Source organism: Pinus tabuliformis, chromosome 3_2 (assembly GCF_031772625.1).
Source record: "Pinus tabuliformis cultivar Carrire ecotype Pingquan chromosome 3_2, CPIR1, whole genome shotgun sequence".
NCBI lineage: Eukaryota > Viridiplantae > Streptophyta > Pinopsida > Pinales > Pinaceae > Pinus > Pinus tabuliformis.
In genome coordinates, this window is record NC_142302.1 from 608,230,278 (window position 1) to 608,254,628 (window position 24,351).

General features: G+C 38.8%; 1 protein-coding gene across 4 annotated transcripts in view; it reads right to left on the reverse strand.

Annotated features, from left to right (window-relative positions):
* The window catches only part of LOC149182083 (uncharacterized), a 355,894-nt gene that overhangs the window by 249,890 nt on the left and 81,653 nt on the right, over positions 1–24,351 (reverse strand). For 3 of the 4 annotated variants that reach the window (XM_089416738.1, XM_089416740.1, XM_089416739.1), the window contains 5 exons: positions 14,974–15,359; positions 14,679–14,778; positions 14,480–14,581; positions 14,291–14,350; positions 14,063–14,167 (listed from right to left, as the gene is read on the reverse strand). In XM_089416738.1, the coding sequence (XP_089272864.1) occupies positions 14,063–14,167; positions 14,291–14,350; positions 14,480–14,581; positions 14,679–14,778; positions 14,974–15,359 (753 nt within the window). The remainder of the gene's footprint in view (positions 1–14,062; positions 14,168–14,290; positions 14,351–14,479; positions 14,582–14,678; positions 14,779–14,973; positions 15,360–24,351) is intronic. The other variant, XM_089416741.1, reaches the window with a different exon arrangement.

Genomic DNA, 24,351 nt, shown 5'->3' on the forward strand with positions numbered 1-24,351 from the left:
ATGAAGAAGTTTAACTACAAATCTTGTGATCATAGACATACCTTAAGTTACTCCTTTTACAAACCTTTCCTTATTGAATGCTCTTTATGAATCATGACAGCATCTTCATGGTCATATGAGTCAACTTTTATTCAAGGATCCAATTCGATTTACGAATTCATCATTCTCGATATATACTTGCAATATTTATTTGACAAACACAACCAAAATATACAAGAACACTAAACTGATCTTTTCAAACGATTTGGACATCATTCAATTTCATTCTTGCCAAGGATTGCTATACTACTTACTAACCCTAGAGATCATGAAATAGGGTTTCTAAGAGGGAATAAACTAATGGAGTTTACATATGTATTATCTAAGGTTTCCAACTCCTAGATACAAAGAGATCTTAAGACATTAGATTCAAATGAACATTTCATACATACCTAAAAATTACATACCTTAAACTTTGATATTTCATTGGGCTTGTTGCCTTTTTCTTGCAAACTACAAACGCATTGTTAGATAATTTAGACATAAGAGACAAAAACAATACTTACTTGAAATCTTCAAACCTATTTCCTCATGTCGGTGTAAGATAGTCTACACAAATTATTTTCACTGTGTTAGACTGCTTCCTTCAAGAGATCCTTCAAAGAGACTTTAAATAGGAATGATTCCACTACTCTTCAATCTTCTACTATAGGACTTGAGTATGACCCTATGATTAGAACTCGGTATGCATTTCTTGACAACGACCTTCCTGTTCTATAAGGTTGGCTATTGTGGTGATTCGGCCTTCTTTTATGTGACTGTTTCAAGCTTCGAATCTCAGGTAAATATACCACACTAACTTATTTGTATGCCAATGTACAGCACTGCGTCTTTCCTTTTAAGAATGGCAACCATTGTTAGGTGATTGACCAAAATAAATCAACCTTGAGTCTTTGGTTCTTGATGGAGCCTTTAATTTAGGTCTTGAAATAGGAAACTTGGCTCCTCTTTCCAGGCTGACTATAGCTTTATATTAAGCTTTCTAGCCAGGTCTATAGGGCTTCAAAATATTTCGGTCCTTTTTTTAAGAGATCCTTTCTTTGGCTTAATATGACTCCTAGTCCACACATGATAAGATTCAGTTACCCTCAAGTATGCTTATACTTTTTGTATTGTTATGTTTTTGAAATGGTGCCAATATTTCTGATTTTTGTTGTTACTTAATATCTCTATTTTCATGCATCGGGCTTTGCTATTTTCTTCAGGATGCTACGTCTTGACAAGGTTATTTATCTTAGCCCCTTGATGCTTCAAAACAACGCTATTAGTACCTTTTGTCTTCCTTGCTTAGGCTTGCAACTTAGATACTGTGATTAGGGCTAATTGATGTGCCCAGAATTCAGATTTTCTTCCTTCTAGTAGCTCGGTCTTAGGGATCTAACTTTTTCTTAATGTCTTGAAGCATTGTATCGCTTGCTTGATCTTCCAGCTACCCTCATATCAATAAACCAAGCTCTAATACCATTTTGAGAAATCTAGGGCAGCATATAAACTAGGTTCTTTAGCTCGATTTCTCTTATACCTTGACAATTTCTTGTGATTATTAAATTTGTTTTTCATTATTGTTATTATGTTCTTTTCATAATCAAGACAAATGCCAAACAAGAAAATCACAAAGACACCAGAGATATGCTCCAAGCCAGGGAAAAACCTCTATAAAGGGGAAAATCCAATCAAACTCTACCTTTAGTAGAATCAAATCAAGTTGAGACCATCCTAGACCCTTGACCTAAACCTTTCTCCATCCATCAAGTCAGCCTTTCAAGTAGGGAAGTCTTCTTAAGTTCTTCCAAAACAGCTCTTCAAAAATAAGGGTTTCAACCCTCTCTGTCATCCTTTATCTTCGACTCCTGCAGTCATACTAAAAACTTCGATCCTATAATATCTTGGACAAACTTCGGTCATCTTTGTTGGAAATTGTAACTAGGTTCAGTCTTTATAATTTACTTTAAGTCAAAATGTAATATATTTGTCAAAAGAAAAGCAAAAAGAATTTCTATTATTATTAAATTGACTTGTCAAAGCATGGGTTTCATGCTTGGGTCAATTGTCATAGGTCAAGCCTCCATTGTAGGCTTTAGGATTATTTATTTGGGTCAAAGTCGATTTGTTTATTGGTCAAAGACTCATCCATCAAGTCTCCTCTTGTCGGCTTCAAATAGATCATCATCATGTCGGCTTCGTTCAAGTGAAATCATGTCAGCCTGATCTTAAATAAAGACACAACCGTTCATGAAGTCACGTCGACCTATTTACAAGAAGGAACAACTATATAAACAAGCCTTGTACCTCGCATACCACAGAGAAGAAAAATTACAGATATCTCTGAAATGAAGTTCGGATGTCACAAGATATACTCTCGGTGCAATCAAAGAACTTTGTATCTATTGAAAGGAAGTTTCGGTGCCATTTCAGAAAGAAAGTCTCGTTGTTATTACTGTGAGAAACTCGGATGGGGTACAGGCATATTCTCGGTGTAATTACAGTAAGATAATGCTACCACAGTAAAGGTGCTCTCACAGTAAGATGTTATCACTCGATGTTATCACAGTAAGGTGTTATCATAGTTTTGGCGCTGCTACATAACACAATCTCGGTGAAAACTCTACCTCGGTGTAACCTCGGTGATAAGAATTCGGTGCCACAACAGTGAGAAGGTTTGCAGTAAGAAGGTCTTGCTCCAACCACAAAAATGAAGTTTCAATGTTATGAGGTCTCAATACTATTACAGTGTGACATAGATCTTGATATGCAAACACAGTAAAAGGAGGATGACTTGATAGAGGTAGTCTCGAGTCTAGGTAGTCTCGAGTCTAAGTTGTAAGGGTCTTGGTCGTCTCATCTTGAATCCACTGAAGGAAGAACTTTGACTGGGTTTGCCCCTAGAGTGGAGTTTTTCCCTGGCAGCGTGCCTACATCTTGAGTTCTCTTCTATTTATTACTTAGCATTAGTCTTGATGATAAGAAAAGATAATTAATAAGAACTAAAAATAATGATGAAAACATCACAAGGTAATGTCATAATCAGAGAAATCGTTTAACTGCCACTCCTTAGATTTCCCAACATGGTATCAAAGCTATGGTCATGGTAAAAGGCAGTTCTATGCTAATGAAACTAATGGAACTAAACTACAGTGAGCATATTAAAGACACCAAGAAGGAGAAGGTTCAGATTTCTCAACAAAAATAGTCGAATCATTCCAGAGAATGAGATTGTAGAAATGCAGTGAATGCACTGTACAGCAGAAAACTAACTTCACTATCAATTGCAAAAAGATTTTCGGCATATAAGCGTGGAATGACAATGAAAAACAAGAGACAAAATTTCAGTTTATTACAGTGAAGAAAACTCAGTTATCACAGGACTGAAGGTTTGTGAGTATGGATAATCATTGTTTGGGCTATATCCACAATACCATTCTACAGTGTCATCATTAAAGAATTGTGTCACTTCTACAATAACGAAGATTAGGATGATATTACAAGTTTATGGACATTATTACTATGTGTCTATCACCCATACAGAACCAAAGTATAGGGCACCTTAATGAACTATGTCATCACATAAAGAATCTAAAGTTTGTCCTATGGAAAATGTAATTGATAGTCTGTCCTTGGAACCAGCTTGAAGAAAGGACTCTTTGAGGATCTGAGTACAAGGAACCAAGTATTGTTACTACAACAAGTCTAATAGAATTAGAGTTATGTAATCACAAGGTACGTATGTTCAGGACTTTTTAGATTTGCGATATATCTAATATTAAACGATTCTTGCTTATAACTAATCTAAGGTAAAGATTGTAATCCCTAGCTAACATGCATCCTTATCTTCTAGAGTTTACATGTAATCTAGGATGTCAAATAAAAATGTCCTAGTGATGTTTGAAAGAATGAATAGCTTGTCATAAGATTCCCTCCTCCATGATTATGTAGAAGATCTAACTTAAGAAATTAAATTATGTTCTTGGTATCACATGTTGTACTTGTAAGTATGTATTACAGGTATAAAAGATGATGGCTTAATACAAAGAGAACACTTCAAGGAATCCTTACCAGGTTTGGAAGGAACATCTCCAGGTATGTCTCAAACTATACACCTTACAAGATTCCCTTAAAAGTATGATCATCTTATATTTGAAATTTTGAAGTTTGCATTACATTACTAACATTGTTATGTCTAGCTATCTTGGATCATAATGATTCTCGCTTTGGGTGATTCATCACTTGATAAATCTACCCTCCTCATATTCGTAATTGATTTTTATAGAACCCTCGACAGGTTCTCTGGAAAAACCCTAACCTAAAGGTATGCTAATGTTAATGTCTAAAACACTAAAACTGCTTAGAGATATTGAGAAATGTTATTTGAAGTTTTTGATGATGTCAGGTTTGGGGTTTTAGTATGATCATGAAAACCCTAGTAGCAGTTAAATTCTCTAGTATGTATAACTGTCTAGAATTTATGAATCTATATAGTGATTGTTGAGAATTTGTAGATGGAAATATAGGGTTTACATCAAACCCTAGTAGATGTTACTCATGATGTTGATTGGTTTTGATTGTTGAAGCTCATGTATGAAATATAGGATATGTATGAAATCCTAGTGAGGAGTCTAAAATACGAATTATGATCATTGTTAGACACATTACTTGTTTGAATTATTTCTAGAGTTTGCTATATGAAAGAACTTGTCATCTCGTTGTTGAAACCCTAGATAAGTTTAATATTTTGAGTTGAAAACCTACACAAGAAGTTGAAGTATTGAAGTATAGTCTCTTGTTGATTATGGTTGAAAAATGCTTCCGTTACTATAAGATTTTGATATGGCTAACTTCATGCTTCTATAATTTTGGTTGTACTTGTTATCTAAGTTGTGCAGGTACATCATCTTCAAGATGGTGAAGATGAACGTAAGTAAAGTTGATGTGATAAGCACAATATATGAATGACTCTGATAAGAAGGATGGAAGCCATGAAAGATTCTCCGATATTGTAAAGAACCTGGATGAAATCTCCCTAGGTTAAGAGGGAGCTTGAATGAAGAAAATCTCCCTAGAATAAGAGGATGTACAAATATGATTAGATCCTCCCTGATTAAGAGGAAGTGACAGATATGGTTCTCTAGTTCATGTGTCATGCACTAGACCAAAACTAACAAAGGTAAGTTTTAGTGAAGGCCATGAGTGACAGAAGGACATTGGAGAACTTTATTTATCTTCTTGTGTTTCTTTATTAGATCTTTTCAACAAATAAATATCAAGAGCAAAACATTAAAGACAATGGACACAGAAATTAGGCTCCAAGCCAAGGCAAAACCCCTCCAAAGGGAAAGCCAGGAAAATCTCCTCTTCTTATAGATTCTGCTTCAAAATGAGAAAACCAAGACCCAAACCTTAGACCAAGTCCTCCTCCAAGCACCAAGTCAGCCCTCCAAGAAGCCCTTCCAATTAGGTTAGAGATCAGCCAAAAACAAGAAGGATCAATTTTGCTCCAATCAGTGTCCAGCTTCAAATTTGGCCCCCAACTTCGACTTGCAACTTCGGCCTTGTAGCAGCTGCAAAAACCCTAGAGTCTTTGCACATGTGAGAGGAAAATAGCCCGAAACAAATATTTCTTCTTTTCCTTAACATCTTCTTGCCTTCTAGACCTTCGCACTTGTTCCCTTGATGCTACCAACTTCAGATTGAACTTCTTAATGAGAGAGATCGAATTGGTGATCAAATGAGGTCGATGTTGCTTCTATTTATACACATCTTAGGGGTTCGAGTTCCTTCTTTTAGACCGACTCGTCATTTCCTGGGCCAACTTGTGCTTGGAAATTTCTAGGACTTCAAAATCAATATCCTTTACATGTTACATCTTGCCTGATAGGGTCTTATACAAATGATAATGACTTTATTGACTCAAGAAAAATATTCTTTTGACATGAAAAACCCTAGAAGCAGGAGGAACATGCTTTACCTAGGTGACCATCAAAATGGAGCATGAAACCCATGCTCGGAAATAATATTTGTATTTCTTCCTTTATACATAATGATTTGAGTACATTGACAAATATGAAGACCAAAACTAGTTACATTTTCAAACACTCTCTCTTAACTAGGGAGGTATTCTTAATTGTACACCTAGTACAAGGTTATTCTCAAACTGAAGAGTTCCCATAAGAAGAGTCGGCTTGGTAAGCCATCTTTAGGCATTAACATTATGATCAGCATTGTCAACATAGTAAGGACTTAACTTTGACAAGCTCTTTCTTATAAGAGCATAATTCTTGGTGGTTTTACGTGAGATACCACACTACCTCTACAAGGCACATACCCCATCCGGATGTTCACTAGGGTATGTCCTTTTAGGACTATTCTTATCTTGGATTCCCAATTCTCAAATAATATTGGTCTTCTTCAACCACTCTTGTCTTGGATACCTCTCCAATGCTCAAAGAGTATCGGTCCATTTCCTATCTTGGATTTTTCCATCCTCAAAGAAATTGTAGATGCTTATCCAATCCCCCATCCACCATTCTCTCTCCATGGCCTTCACTTAGACTTCAATTGTTAGTACTGGTCAAGTGCATGACACATGAAGAAGAGAATACAAATGTGATGTCCGTCATCACTTCCTCTCAACCAGATAGTATATTCCCACTCCATTTTGATTAGGGAATTGATCCTTGCTCCTATTTAAGAAGACTCCTTTTCTCCCTCTCAAATATAGAGGAGATCCCTAATTTCCTTCCAATTTGGGAAGTCATCCCCACAAGCTTTATAGCTTGCCTTCATAAATGTTTCAGCTATCAGTTCTTCATGGAGATAGCTACATCGCTCCCTCTTTCCTTTGTATCTCATTGTACCAAGCTTTCTTCCTTCCTAGGTATCATGGAGCCGTCTTCTTCCTTCAATCGGGTGACAAGTTTCAGGCCATCAATCTTGCATATCACTTTCCTCTAGTCATCATCAATGAAGGCATTATCTAGAGCCTTTTCAAACTTCAAGCTAGTCATTGCTCCCTCTTAAATATGAAAGTGATCTTTGTTGATGGACATCAGGTTATCTTCTTTCATTACTACCTTTCAATCCAAGGTGATGATGTGAACACCTTGACTTCTTAGTTGCCAAAGTCATATACTCAATTCATATGTTGAATTGAGTTCAACACCCACAATTGAACTTTGCCCCAATTGTCATCATGCATTCCTGCAATGCCCTACCAAGTAGCAAAACAATATGTTAACCAGATAACCAATATCAAAATATTAAATATCACACTTACCTTGTCATGATGGCCCCCTCATTGAAGCATCAGCTTACTTGAGTTCATCAAGATCAACATCCTTTCACATGATCCACCTCCATAAGAATCTTTCTACATGCATCCATTTTAATCATAGTGCTCGTGGATCGAACTTGATTACCAAGTTACAATATCTTCCTTGAAGTTATCATTATTAACTTCCTTTCTTTCAAAGACCATACTTGATGTTGACCCATTTCTTTAAGTCATGTTATCTTGAGAGAATCTTGATCTCTATCTATTCTAAAGAATACCAAACTTCTTCTAGGCATCAAGTAACCACATGGAAGACTTACTGAGCACATTCTTATAACCAACTCTTCTTGCATCAATTGAGTTTACTTAGTAACATGCATACCTTTGCTTCCATATAACAATCTAGCCATCCATTCAACAAGCTTGCTTCTTATACCTATAAAAGATAGGTTTACTTTCCCATGAGTAGAAAGAATTTCATTATGCCTTTCATTGTGCAACTCGACCATCTACATACCTTCATCTTTTAAGAGTATTGATTCCATACTATATGGAATATATACCAATCATAATGCTTCTTCCAAGAACCTTCCACAGTGATGGTTCTTATAGGATCTTGATGATCCTCTTTTGCAAAATGACTACCTCTAACATGACATTAGAATATGGATGAACTATAATATGCAATATGATCCCAATATTTTCATTCTTTGACAACTAGATAACTTTTCAAAGCAACTTGATCATGTAGACTTCTAATTCTACTATCACATGCTTCTATCTATGATGCCATGATTTTACAAAAATCGAGACTCCTTTTAGAGAATGCAACAATGCATGCTACTCTACTTTCTACTTAATAAAAGAAAGACAAAAATTCACAAAGACCCTGATAGAGATGAGGATTCCTTTAATAATAGAGATCCTTAGGATCTTCTTCTCAGGTTCTCCCCTTTCCTCGGCTATGTGAGCTTCATTTCTTCCTTCCTTTTGTTGTTCACTTTGATGTTAATACAATTCCTTTTATAGTGTCCATACTCATTGCACCCAACGCACTGAATTTTGGAAATGTCTTTCTTCTTGGACTTTCCAAACTTTCCTTTCCTTAAATTCTTGGTTCTTCCAATGAAGGCTTGAGACCTTTCATTTGATTCATTATCATCCTTTGCCTTAATTCTCTATTCTTCCAAGATACATCAAGCCCATAATTCATCAAAAGGTGTAGTATCTTTATTTGAGTAGATGCTAGTTGCAAAACTACTCCAATCAGGTGGCAAAGCATTTAGTACACAAAGAGTCATTTCAGAGTCAGAAACAGTCTCCCCAAGCCCTTGCAACTGATCTCTTATTTGAGAGATCTTCATTAGATAGGTGGCCATGTCTTCATCCTTAGATTTCCTTATTCTATATAGTTGATTCCTCAAGGAAATCTTTTGCCCTTGTGTACTTATAGAGTACAACTTCACCAACTTATCATACATAGCCTTTGATGTCTTCAACTCAGGAACAAAGGGAACAAGATGATCTTTTATTGCTTCCACAATGATTCTTTGTACTCTTACTTGCCCCTTCTTGGACTTTGCTAACCCTTGAGTCTTTTCTTTGCTAGATGTAGCTACTTCTCCAAGGACATACTCCATGACTTCATGCTCTGTGAGTTCCAAGTCAATCCTTTTCTTCTAGGCTAAGAAGTTTGTTGATCCAACAAGCTTGTTGCTTTCCTTTTAAAATGTAGCCATGTTATCTGTAGATTGGGACATAGAAAATAATATACTACTTACTTGCCAACCAAGAGTCCTCCTTCTTGATGATGCCTCGAACCATCTTGATATTTAAATTTTTCAAGACTTCAGAGATGTCCTAGAAATATGTCTTCTAGGATGCATTCAACAATGATGTCTTCAAACCCGGATGCGGGTGATTAAGACAAGCAAGAGTGGCACGGGCCATCACGTGGCCGGGTGTCAAGACCTCAAGGTGGGACGGTACCACGTTGCAAGAAATTCAAGGGGAGTAAATAAGGCGGAGGCTGGCAAGGGGATGGCATTAATGCCAGTCCTCTCGGCTCGAGGGAAGCAGGTAAGCATGCGAGGGAGGAAGGAGGTTAAGTGGAAGAGTATGGCGGGTTTGCAGGTTACAAGCGCGTCTGGTTCTGTGACCCTCCTCTGTGCTCGCCGCAAGGTGAAAGCAGAGCCGAGGTGGGAACCTGGCAAAGGTGAGACGGCGGAGAGCACAGGGAAAACGACGGTGAGTTCTCTGTTGAACGTTTGGTTGACATTCTTTGCTGTTAGCGAGGTGAATTTGCAGGGTCATTGGGTACGCCAGATGCATTTGCTTTGTCACTGGGTTGGTAAGGTCTGTGAGGAAGATTTAGGAATTAGGAGTGCGTTCTGGCAAGGGGCACTGGTCGCCCGCTCGTGGAACGAGCCCTCAGGACTGGTTCTGGTTCCTGAGCGAGATTGGAGGCCGCATTCGGACCTGCCACTGGGAGCAGCGTTGATTTGGGCGACTATCCAGAGCATTGACGGTGACAGCATGCCGCGAGACAGGCTGCGAATGGGTAGCAGGAGAGGAGGAATTCAGGGACGCGCTCCGCCGAGAGATGACCATCACTCCCCCTCTTCCTCAATTGAGGTCACCTCCCATCCTCGTTGGTTTCAGGACAGCAACGACGAAGTGGGAGGGCAGAGGGAGAGTAGCCCAGCTGAGGGAGACAGTCGCAGGGAGCTTCCAATTCTCAGGTATCGCCTCCCCTGTCCGCATGTTAATTCCTCTCTGATTGTGACAATTGAAGTTGAACATGATTTGGAGCCTCAGCAACAAAAGCAGCACAACAGCAGGGATGAATCCCCTATTGCCTGCCTGCCCATGGGTGGAGAGAGCGGAGGAGTTCAGCCTGTGCTTGTACCGGGGATGGGATGGTCTGTTCCGTATACTGCAGGAGAGAGGAAACTGGAAAGACCAGGCCTCCATATGAATCCAGACGCAGGCCCCTCGGTTCCCGTAAACCTTCATCCGCCGGATTTGAGCAAAGGAAAACAGAAAATGGAGGACTTAGATTTCAATTTGGATTATGTTGCTGATTCCCTGGTGCATGCGGCTCCCTGGCCAGGTCCAAGGGAACTTGCCAGAAATGACAGTCCTCACAAAATCATCCAGCTCTCGGATTCTGAGAACACGCTTCACTTCGGATGCCGAATTAAAGAGCAGCTCCAGTCTACGAATGAAGAATGATGTTGCTATGGTATTTTTGGATTTTTGTCTCAATTTCCATATGTCGGCCTTCCTGTCCAAGTGTCCAATGTATGTGTTCAGTGTTATATGTCTGTGTCCAAGTGTCAATATGTTTATGTGTTTCTTCTGTTCAGTCCAGCCATGGACAGTTTATCAGTGTCATGTAATAGAGCTCGCGGGTGCTGCAATGTGGGCAAGGCCAAAGAGACTGAGAAATCTTAAACCTTGCCCTATGTAATCTTTTTGTATATATGTTTTACACAGTTAATAGAAGTAGTCATATTCAGAAAAAAAAAACAATGATGTCTTCAAACATCTTCAAAGAGTGAATGATGATATTCAGATCCCATAATGCTTTCTCTTCTTCAAGATGATGCGCTAGAGAATCCTCAACAAATACTTGTCCTTCTTTCCTTTAATGAGACCTTGATGATGAGGTCTTCTTCAACAAAATGTTAATGTGGAGACACTCCTTCTAGATCAATAGGTCTTCTTCTTCTTTCCTTGTGTCCTTCTGTACATGATTCCCCTTGACAAGCAAACCCTTCTTTGTGTCCTCCCAGTTGCCTTCCCTTGTTCACCTTACCTTTGATTCCATGTTGGAGAAGACGGTAGGCCAGCAATTAATTCAATTTCTCCTTAATCCTTAATATTTGCTTGTGAACATTATTTATCTTCTTATGTTTCTTTATTATATCTTTTCATCAAACAAATATCAAGAGAAAAACATTAAAGACAATGGACACAGAAATTAGGCTCCAAGCCAGGGCAAAACCCCTCCAAGGGGAAAACTCGAAAAATTTCTTCTCTACTTATAGATTCTACTCCAAATGAGAAAACCAAGACCTAAACCCTAGACCAAGTCCTCCTCCAAGCACCAAGTCAGCCCTTGAAGAAGCCCTTCCAATTAGGTCAAAGATCAACCAAAAACAACAAGGATCAATTCTGCTCCAACTAGCATCCAGCTTCAACTTCGGCCCCCAGCTTCAACTTGCAACTTCGGCCCTGTAGCAGTTGTAGAAACCCTCCCTGATTTGCAAGTGTGAGAGGAAAATAGCACAAAACAGATATTTCTTCTTTTCCTTGACTTCTTCTTGCTTTCTAGACCTTCGCACTTGTTTTCTTGATGTTGCCAGCTTCAGATCCAACTTCTTAATGAGAGAGATCGAAGTGGTGATCAAATGAGGTCGTTGTTGCTTCTATTTATACACATTTGTGGGGTTTGAGTTCCTTATTAAGGCTGACTTGTCATTTCTTGGGCTGACTTGTGCTTGGAGGTTTCTAGGACTTTCTAGACTCAAAATCAATATCTTTTACATGTTACATCTTGCCCGATAGGGTCTTATACAAATGATAATGACTTTCTTGACTCAAGAAAAATATTCTTTTGACATGACAAACCCTCAAAGCATGATGAACATGCTTTACTTAGATGACCATCAAAATGGAGCATGAAACTCATGCTCAAACGTAATATTTTTCTTTCCTCTTTTTCTTGTAACATAAAATATACATAATGATTTGAGTACATTGACAATTATGAAGACCGAAACTAGTTACATTTTCCAACATTTATGTCATGTCCCATCTGGACATTTAAAAGGAGAATTTGAATTTTTAGTGTGAGTCATAAGACCAAAAGGTGTCCAAGTTGGCCCTCCTTGGACAATTCGGCCTAGCCCTCCAAGCGGCACCTATTCGACCCTCTTGGGCAGCTATATATAAGAGACAAGTTCGACCCCTTTGAAGCTCATTCAATCATTATCACAAGAAGCATATCTAAACCTAGCGAAGGAGAAGAAGAAGTTGAGTCAAAGGAGAGAGAAGACAAGTCAAAAACAAGAAGAATATTCCCTCGTTGACCAAATCTGTGACTACTGCAGTTCGCATGTGTGAGAGGTCTGTTTTTCTCTGGAAGAGGCCAAAATTTGGCCCTAGTTGTAGGTCCAAAATTCTGAAGTTTGACCAGATTTGAAGCAGTTTGACCAGCGTTAACTTTGACTTTTGGAGTTGACTTGGAGGAGGGTTTGACTTGATATCTTGGTGGCAGTTTGGTATTGGTCTTAGCTTGGATATATCTCATTTTCATCTGATTCTATGAGGAAAGGATTGCTGGGTTTTGCCCTGGGCACTGGCCTAATTTCTGGGGTGAATTGTCTCATTGTGATCTCTATTTTTCTTGAATGATTGAACAAATGTGTAATTGTTTAATGAAGAAAACATAAGAAGTAATAAACAAGACATCTAACCTTCACAAGTAATTATCAAAAAGACGAAGTAAGTGTTAGACTACATTGCACTTGGTTTCACAACATTTTATATGCATGTCACACCAGCACAACCACCATATTTCTTTCTTTTTTTATGTTATTTTCAGCATTTTCTAGGAGCTGCGCTTGCACTCCCACATTGTATGCATACTGAACGTACTCTTCTTCAGTTCCATTGACCTACTTTTGTGGTCATTTGTGGGACATTAATAAAACTATCTTATCTTATAATGAAGATCATGGATTTAAGTTCTGGGGTCATCAATACACAAGTAGGTTTCAACCGTTTATGTGTAAATAGAGAAATCTGATGTGTAGTTTGTTATTCTTTATATATTTTGCCTACAAATGGCAAGACTATGAGCCAGATTATGTAAAGACAAGGAAACGTGAGAAGGTAGGATTAATGTCACAAATTTGTAACAAAATGAAAATTGTTCTGTTAAGCAAATAACAGTGTATTCTGATCACCTATGGTGAAAGAGTTCATATATTATTTTCTATTTATGTTGCTTTGAATATGTTGATTTAAATGGAGTAAACTTTAAAGATTCCACTAGACTACAGCAGGATCAATGACTATCTTAATATTTTGAAAGAAAAAACAGATGAAATTTGGTAATGTTACAGTTGCTTTTCTTTTTCGGAATCACTGCATGAAAGATTTTTGAGCCCAAAAAAATTCCAACCTATGATTCCCTAAAAAATAGCTGTGAAAATCCACATTCTTATATTACAATCAGCTTCAAGTTAAAATTGATAGGCTAACTAAAGTTTCATCAGGTTTCCACATATGCAGTCTTGGCAATGCTTTATTCTGCCACAGCACTACGTCCCACTTAGGACAAGTGGCTTTAACAAATAACAAGTTACTTGTGTTTCCCCACCATCCCCAACACAAAAATAGACAGTGTGTGAAACAACAGTTTAATTGCATTTCTTCTTTATCACCAGCCCAAAAATAGTAATACAGTCATACAAAAAAATAACACAGTACATCAATATATAAAATTGCAAAATTCCTCGTTCAACCCATATATTAGTACACAAAAAATATCAGATTGTTTATTCATAACTTGCCAAAAACTACATAAATCACAAGCAAGGAAAAATGTAAACAACCATATGCATTCAAAAGGAGAATTTAATAGTGAAAAGAACGCATTTCTGATCAACAAAGTTAAAACATCTGTAGTCCAGCTTTACCAAAAAAAAGATTCCTTTCCTCAATATAACTATTCAATGACCTTACTTGCAAGGCATAAGTCAGTCGAACATTTTCCTCCAAAATTTCATGCCTATATGAGAGTGCCTTTGAGGCAGCATCTACAAGATCCTGATGCTGCTGGTCGAATGCCTGTTTGACAAATTTTGCAATAAGCCATTGCTCCAAACAAAATCCACCCTTCATACAAAAGAAGAATAAAGTTTTACTCTCAGCTATAAACAAAATCACTCAAGTGTAAGGTTGAACACTAACCATGCGCATCGCAGCGATGCGCTTTTCCAGTACGTGTTTTTCATTAAGAATTTTCATTTCCTGCTTTGAAGCAAAATACAATAAAAGTAGTTGATGATTTGTAACATTCCAGTAGAAAAACATCCCTCTCTAGCACAGCCTAGTTATTATCGAATTCCAAATAATTACATGCTTTTAGGCAACTACTACAGTTTGAATTCCTCTTCCTCGTGCCTTGATAACAGTATCGGTGAGACGTCTCCGCAGTTTCAGTATCTCGTCTTCCTGTGCCCTAACCTTGAGAAACAAATCCTGCCTCACAAAAGTTATATCCATCCTGTAAGTTTTAACGATGAAAGATGTCAGAATATGATCAGAAAGCAATATTAACTATCCAGAAGATCATTACCTGCTTCCATAGGCTTCTCTGATTACTGATTTCAGGTGCTTGCATCAATGCTTGACCAGATAAGGGAGGCCTAGATTCAAAATCACCTTCCCTTTGGAACCTAAAAAAATGTACAGACAAATCAGCATTACACTGAGCTCTTAAATTTAAGTACTTGCATCCATATAAAAAGAGAGCTTGAGCTCCTATATTACTTGCAACTATTCTGGCACATATAGTCACTTAAAAGGTGTGTCAATTCATTGCTGAAATAGAACCCTAGCAATTTAAAGTTTAAACCTTGAGGTTTAAATACCTATTCGGAGAAACAGATCTTGAAGATGGAGAAGACATTTGAGAAAAACCAGGCGAATCAGCAGTAACTTGACTTGTCAATCCTTTATTCATCCCTCCAAGATTAGCATTAAGTGTACTGCTTGCAGAATCATTCTGACTTGTTGACAAGGTAGCAGGAGAAGGTGCTATATGATTGTTATACTCAGGTGGAATGCTCCGGTGCACAACTAATGCTCCCTGTGAATCCATTTGGGATCTATTATCTGGCCACCTTCCTTTGTCAAAAGTAGGAACATATCCAGGATCTTCCAAACCATGCTTTTCAGGGAATGGGGCCACTCTTGAATTCTGAGATGCTTGGAGCAAATTTGCTCCAGGTTGCCTTGAAGGTGAAGTTTCTTGTTTCTGTCAAAGGCTTGAGAATGTAAGAGCGTCCCAGTAGAAAATATAATATATATCAACAGATGAAATCAGAATATTTCAAGCAAAATAATTTACACAAAACAAAATGGTGATTGCTTGAATCCTATGATACACCATGTTTCTGGTACAACGGGATAGGCTATGGGGACAGCTTGAAGGTACCCCAAAAATCCTCAGAGGACAGAAAAAGCAGTCCAAAATTCTCTGAAAAAACAATTCCTGAAAAAACTCGCTGGAAATTTATTCAATTGAAGTTTCAAATTTAGATGTTGTCCATGGATGAAAGTTATCCAGTTTTTTAATTTTTGGATCAAAAATTGTTCCTACTACTTTGGTGAAATTTGAGCAAGTGAAACGAAGGGTTAGACTTTCCTATGGTTGAAGTCTATGCACAATTTCATCCATCATTATCACCATCACTGTTTTTCCGGCCAGATTAGTTGACTTATGGCATTGAGTGGCCCTTACTGCCTAACACAACATCTTAGGGTGACTATTAATGGCAGCCACAATGCCCAACGGCAAGTCATTTGGGCCATCAATGAATTTGATTCAGTAGGACAGCACACTAATTCTGCAGGTTGCAAGCATGATTGCCTCACTAAAAACCTAAAGATGTTTGCACAAAAGGTATTTCATGAGATAATGATCTACCAAGGAAACACTGGCTGATATTTTTTTTCATGAATATGCTCAAGTTTGCAATGTCTGAAAATGCACACACTGTATGTACTTAGCAGGTCACAACCCTTCAGAAGCCATGATTAGGAGCTAGGTTAGGGTGGCCTAGGAACCACATGGATGTAGCGTCCTAAGTTCCTAACACCCCAACCATGACAACGATCTCTTTTCTTTTTACATTTCAAGAAGATGCTCATTGAGTTGTATTTGTGTTAACCCCCAGATTTTCTCCTTTGCAAATTGGAGGGTTAATGGCCAGCATACTTCATCATGCTGGTGTTCACAGTTGTTTCCAGAAATAGCTTTCCAAAAGTGAGAGTTGGTACCCAAAGGGTTCGGAATATTTGGATTCAGGATGGTTTGGAGATGTGATCAGATTTTGCATGGATTTATTTCATCATTTTCGTGAGGATGGCTATTTCTGGCAATTGCCCTATAGTGCAGGAGGCAGAGTTCAAAGGCCTGCATGGCAATGACTAAATATTTGAGATCCTTGCAAGTTCAAGAGTCCAATGAGCCTTCTCCGGATGACATACATGACAGTTTCTATTTTTAGCAGTTTCAGTTCAAGGGATTGCACATCCTTTCTGGTTAAATATTTGGACTCCTCACTGAAAGTCGAATCTGATGAGTATAATTTCATGGACATGTGGAGATTTCCTATTTTTAGCAATAGCCATGCATGGGTAATACATGGCAGCTTTTGGCAGTGCCATGTGGCAAGATTGGGAGTGACACATAGCATGCATACAAGATGACACACGCAAGTTCCAAGGGTTGTCAAGTGGCAGGATTAGGACACATGCATGTACAGACATGTGCATGCATGAGAATGGAACAATGTGGCAATCACTGGAGCTTGATTTGGTGTTTGCTTGATTCATCAGGATGTTTGCATGAGTCAACAAGAGAGATCTAGACGCATGATTGGGTCAAGGAAATGAGGTGGTGCATGATGGAGTTAATGAGGTAGATAGTTTGAGTTAAATAAATGCATGTATCAGTTAACTAGGGCACCTTCCTTAGTGAATTGGAGTGTGGACAACTTCACCTCAGTTCAACCATCAGTTCAACCAAAGCATATGGTAGAAGACTCCAAGAGGACTAGTGCACATGGCCATCTTCACATTACTTTTTAATTGAGTTAACTAAATGCATGGAGGAGAGACTCCACTGAACTAGTTTGCATGCTTTACTTCACCGAACCTCTCACCTAGTCAACATAGTGCATAGCTATTCTCTCTCCACTCTATCCTCAACTAATGCACATAGCAAGAATACCAAAGCCCATGACTACATCACCTTAGTCCATCATGAGTCTAACAAATAATATCTCTACTTGGATCATGTGCTTGGCTTTACTTTATCATCTCGTTAGCCAAATGCATCTTCAGTTTGACAAAGTGCATGAGGGGGAACCTAGACTCAACTAATCAATGTGCATTGGCTCTTGCATGACTAATTCGACCTCAATATTTTATAAAAGAACAAGGATGCTCTTGTTTTGGGGTTGGAGTTTTCTTCTAGCAGCAGCAGCATTTCCTCTTCATCTATTTTCTTCTATTCCATTCTAGCTTCTATACTTTGTGCAGGGATTATCATTGGACCAGTTCTGTAGCCATCTCTTTGGTGCAATCAACCTTTTGGCTAATGCAGAATAAAATTTAGCTATGCTATTTCTCTGCCTCTTCAAGCTTGTGTGTACTTTGTGATATCTTTGCATAGTGTATTAGAAGTTTGTTAGGCCTTTACTTCGATAATATTTATCACTGAACAGATCTTTATATCTCTTTTTATTTATCATCTTTAAGCTATTGCATGTGGGAAATTTCCACCAATCTAGTTCAAAATATTTGTAATATCTCCTTTGGCTTCTTGATCGTGAGTCAAAGATCATTGTGTGTGTTGTTATACTAGTTTCATTTACAGATTTATAGGGTGATAGCAATGCATGGACACTCAGGCAACCACATAACTTGGACTCAACCTAAGCTGCAGCTTCTAAGATCAAGAACATTTTGGCAGCCCAAAAGGCTCAATTACCTTTCTCACGATTGTTTAATCCCACAAGCAAGAAGAGTCCAAGATCCACTGGCAAGAGGAATTCAAAAACCCAAGGAGGAGGTGGAGTCTGAGAAAGATGAATTGTTTACCAAGACTGTCGAATTGTTGCATGATCTGCGCAACAAAATGGTTAAATTGGAAACGAACATACAAAGTGCTCTTACAAAATAGAAACCTTATCAACATAAATAAAAACATTTCCAGCGTGCGAAGAATCGCAATGTACAAAGAGTTTCGGCGCCTATTTCAAGAAACAACTTTTTAGACTACCCCCCATCTAGTCATTGCACCAGGGCATGCAAGTTGCCGCATAATGAAGAAGGGTGCACTATCTTTGCGGGGACAGCATCTGTGTTTGCCCCTGATCATTTAGAAAAATCTTCCGAGCAATATGAAGACACTTTCTGTGAAAATTTCGCACTACGAAATTATTCTGCAGCTCAGAAAATTTAGCTACTTAATATTATAGCAGCAACTGGAATTAATTCTTCTAACTGTAATTTAATTATTGCTAACGACAACAACAAATTAATCACTACTGCAAACTTCACAAAAAATGTTGCTGGAAAAACAAAATATTGGGAACTGAGAAATTCTAGCGCACACAAGAATTTTTTACACCGTTATTTTGGACAATTGTCCCCAGAAAAACCCATGTTAGAAAAACTAGTGCACCAGATGAGGGTTTTATTATTTATACAGCAGCAGAAATTCTGAGTACAGTAAAATGACAACAAACTGGCATTTCTATCTAAGAGAAATACTGCCAAAAATATCTGAGGGAATTTACCCTCCTCAAGCAATCCCACAACAAACTGAGCCTCAGAACTGACTCTGGAACCCTCTACAACAGCCTTCTGCATTGCTTCTGTACAGGCCACAATCATATTGCCCAGAAACTGCCTATGATGTGACATCTAGCCTGCTGCTAGCACTGGAAATGATTCTTCCAGACTCCTGGAAATTTTTCCGGTCTTTGGAGGCTGAATCAACTCCCGTTCTGGCTTAATCGATGTGCCTATTTGAAGGCACTGCACACTCCCTGCGCTGCCACACAAAGAATATTTTCGGCCTCCTCTTTTGACTCTTCCAGAACTGGAAACTCCTCCAGAAATCTGCTACTCTGCCCCTCTGCCACCTGCAACTCGACCTCTGTCTCGATTTCTCCTGCTTAATCACCTGCACTAGAAAAATCGAATTGTCTAGATCACTGAGTATCTGCACTTGTGCGTTCTCCATCTACCCATCGACATTTCTAATAATATTCTATTGGAGCACCAACGACCAAGATTAAAACATAATCGATGGTCCAGATTAGTTCCATATCAATCCTTGTGAGTTTCTAGATGATTCTCACCTTATCTCAATTGATATTGATTAATTAACCATATTCCCTAAGTTTAGCCTTGGGAAATATTTGAAAAACGGTTAATAATCTAATTGAGACACTTCTAGGTGGATTTTCCAAAAACGATTTTTGGGTTATGGAGAACTCATGTATTCTAGCCTCTCCACCAAGTTTCGTGGCTAGAACACATCTAATGCTATGAAAACTAACACTTTCAGCATGTTGTCCAGGATGGAAAAAGGTTGCAACCCTCTAGTATTCCAAGTGTCAAGCGGTAAGGAGGTAAGTTCTCAAGGTTTCATGTAATATCCCAGTTTGTCCCTTCTGAATATTGTAAGTATTTTATTTCTACAGTTAATAAAAATGATCAAGACCAATAGACCATGAGTGCCTATAGGGGCTATGATACCACAAGTGGGGAAAAGTAAGGGGATCTAAAGAATTTCTTAATGTCTAAAAATCCTATGGTCTTTCTACCTATCCTACCTTATCATCTTCACCTTATCTAAACCATGAGTAATGAAGAAAACCGTTTCCTAGAGTTAAGCCATCACTCTTGTACTTTACCAATGTGTCGTTAATTTTAGGTATGCTCTGTGCTAATAGCAAATTTACTTCAATTTTCCAATTAGCTCAATATCAATTCCAGATTAGCAATCACATTTAGCATGATAGTAAAATGCAGATAGAACATAAACATAAATCGCAGAAGACAAGCCAAGACAAGAGGACACAAGATGTGGTGCTAGCCAAGGACAAACCCCAATGTGGGGAAACCCTTGATCAATTCTTCTTATATGTTCTTCAATAGTTCAGCAGAGAGAGAGAGATGGTACATATACATCAGAAGTCAACATATTGACTTATCTAAATAAGAGCAGAGATCTTCTCTAAGAAGATAGCATATGACGTAGCTGATCTGAGTTGAGTAGAAGGCATACTGCTTCCACTGATCCAAGGTGACTCCATGACCATGCTGCTCCTCACTGTGCTGCACCTCACTGTGTTGCACCCAATCATCATGTTGGACCTCATTACCATGCTGCACATATCATATTGTTGTGCCTCCACGAACTGCATCATCATGTTGTACCTTATTATCATGCTGCACCTTTATCATTTGCTGCACCTGCCTGTGCTGCCTTATGCTAATGCTGTAGCAGCGTTCCACATCATGCAACTCCTTATAACAACACTGTCATATCTTATCATTTGCTGCATAGTTCACTGTTTAGAGGATTCTCTATATGCTGCACTGGATGTCATTCTAACACTAGATGGGCAACCTTCATGTTAAGACAGTCCTACCTATCCTCACATATTGGCAGCAACATCAAACTTGCTGCTCAAACCTTGTTTGCCTATCACTGTTAGTGACTGTCTGGTTAGGGCATATGGCTGTAGCCTTTGATTCTCCAACAGACTCCCAAACAGCCCTTGAAGGACTGCGGCATACCTTAAGAGAACCCCTCCCTTGCTGCATTGATGCCTTAGGGCATATGACAACCCTTTGTTGCCCTATGCAAGCCCAGTTGTGGTGCTATGGCCTGCGGCCTAGCACAATAGCATTCAGTCCTTAAAACATGTCATAATCATCAGCGTTTAGCCCTCAAGCTCGGCCTAACAGCTAGCTAAGATGACAGTGTTTAGGTTTGCGTTTAGCTATGTATAGAAGTCTCTTTGTTGTGATGATACCTGCAGCTAGGGCACATTTTGCATCAGTTGTGGCTCCTCTATAACCCTTCCTTAGATCTGCGGCTAGGGCTCCTTTAAGGCCTCCTTATGACTGCGGATTAGGGCTGCCTTGCTGCGTATAGAAGCTCCACTAAATAGTGGATAGATCTCCCTTCTTTGCTGCAGCTAAGTAGCCTCTTTTGATTGCGGTTAGGGCATCCTTTAGACAGCGTATTACGGCAGGTTAGGGCAGCATATAGGAGCAGGTCAAGCTGTGAATAGGAGCCTCTTTACTGCAGCCAGATCTCCTTTCTTGGACTGCGGCTAGACCACCCTCTTTAGGACTGCGGCTAGGGCAGTATTAGGTCTCTTCATGACTGCGTCCAGGCTTCATGCTTAGACTCCTTTCCTCCTGTGTCGAGAGCTTCATCCTCCAAGATTTCTCTTGCCACTAAAACCCAAAACAAGTGGAGAGAAATCAAGAGTGAAACGAACTTTTGGAAAAAGCATAGATACAGTTAAGGATGATTTCCATAAGTAGAAACCCTTGTGGAAATACCTGTCTAAGCTACAAACACTAACACTCCCTCTTAGCGAGGAAGGTATTCACCACCACTCCAAGCTTGTCTCAAAACCAAACAAATTTACCCCTCACTAAGGGCTTGGTGAAAATGCTTACCACCTGCTCCATGGTAGAAATATATTAGAGCTTGATTGCTCCCTTCAGCACCTTGTCTCTGATGAAGTGGTATTTGATCCCAATGTGCTTTAACTTGTCATGAAACACTAGATTCTCCATGAGTTCGATACAACTTTGATTATCGCAATGGATCACTATTAGCTCAAGCTTCTAACCAAACAATCCTATGAGTAGCTTGTGAAGCCAAACAATTTCACAACTAGCTAAATTGGCTGCCATGTATTTTGCCTTTGTGAAAATCTGGAAATTCCAAATCCTACTACAGCAACTGATAATATGTCTTCTAATTGTTAATTTACTGAAACAAATTATTTGTAGTTGTCTACGACAAATATCAAAATACATACGCTGCAGTGTTCACAAACTAAATATGCGGAAAATAAATGTAAGGAAAATACCAGCACAACAATAACACATTAACACAGTTGTTTTTAGACAATTGTCCCTGGAAAAAACCCAATGTGGGAAAACCAGTACAACAGATGAGGGTTTCTTTTTATTATTCCTCAGCAAAATCTCATGTACAATCTACGGAAAGTAGAATAGAAGAAGAATCACTGAGAGAAATTTTACAAACGAATTTCTCCACTCCACAGCAATGTTTTAAAACTCCGACTCCGACTCGGCCAAGGGTCGACTCCGACTCCGACTCCAACTCGGTATTGACTCGGCCGGCTCGATTTCAATGACTCGGTCGTTGTAAAAAATACGTTAAATATTTATTTTTTATAAAAACACATAATTTTAAGGATTTTCATTCATGTTTCCAAACACACAACATTAGAATATAGATAGAAGACAACATATGATCAAAGTAGGCTCATGAATATATCCATTATATCAAAATGGCACCCAGTGCATTGTCCAGTACATACACGATGATGATATAGAGATCAAAACAAAAACACATAAAAAGGAGGCTATAAATGGCCTCTACAACAAAAGTCTGTGACCAGTACTACTGGCTACTGCTAGAGTTGCCAACATCATCTGGCTTAGTGTTACTTGGGAGCAGGAGCGAAAGTGGGGAGCGAGAGCGAAAACAGGAGCGGGAGCGACATTTTCAGAAGCTCCTAGTTTGGGAGCGAATCCCAGAGGAGTTCGACAACCAATGTCACTAACATCAAGGTACATAGAGGGATTGGTGCTCTTGATTAAATACGAGGTCCATACCCTAATACATGACAAAATTCAATGGAAACATTGCAATCCTCCAATCCTGAAATCCTGAAAAATTGATAAGTCTGCTGGATTTTGAATGAAATCTAAAATTCTACTTTCTCCATATGAAATCCAATGAGGCCGAAACCACTCTCAAACATCCTGAGTCATTTCATGGTAATGTTAAAAATTTAAGTAAAAGGATGAAAATGAAGATTAAGGAGAATGTCACTTTTACTTTAAGAATTTAACATTACCATGAAATTTGAATAGTATATCAATAGTAGAGAGCATTTGAGTGTGTTAAATAGGGTTTGGGAGGGGGAAATGGACCCCAAATAACATTTAACTAATTCATAAAACACATTAGAGTCCAAACCAATTAGCAAACACTTCAAAATTTCATTAAAAAAATGTCAAATAGCTGTTTTGATGGGGTTACGGGCAGCTCGTTATGACTCGGCCGAGTCAATATGGAAACGGCCAAGTTGGCCGAGTCAGCCATGACTCGGCCGAGTCAACGAATGACTCGGCCGAGTCATGGCTGACTCAGCCTACTGAACCGTTTCCTCCACCGAGTCACATTTCTGGCCAATGAAACGGATCAACTCGGTCGTTTCCGTTTCGAATCGGCCGAATTTTAAAACTATGCTCCAAAGTGAATTTCTAACACCAGAGAACACCCACTGCCTTCATGCTAGCCACACTAGGTCACCCTCTGTGCAGTGACTATGTTGTCCCTGTGTCACTGCCTCTACATGGGAGATCTATGTCCCTCTTCTGTGATGCCTCTTCCTATTGTTTCCTGCACTCTCGACTATTGTTGATACGCTCTCTCTCTCACCCAATGTTATCGGAAACGAACCAGTCATCGAACCGCAAAACCTTGTGGACTGGGAACCAGTTGAAACCAAACCAGCACTGGGAAAAAAAAACCGGTATAAGCAAAACACATAAATATTCATATTTTAAAGAAAAAACAAATATATTCATGTACATCCATATGAATCCAGACCATTTATACACAAATATGCAAAAGTTATCATTTATATAGCAAGTAATAGTGCATATAACAAAATAGCACTTAGTGCAACACATCGTTGAACCAAAAATGTTACAAACATCAAGAAGCAGGCTCTAAAAGGCCTTTATAGTCCAAAATAACATGCTAGATCATAGTATTATACTACATCCTACATTGCTACAAGCTACAGCCCACCTGGTCCTCTTGACTAATGTCAAAGGAGTTGACTACTCCTCATACAATGAAGGTTGGATATCTCTTATGCTCTCGGCTCCTTTGCTTCCTCCACCTGAGGCCCCTCTACAACTAAGCCTAAGTTTCC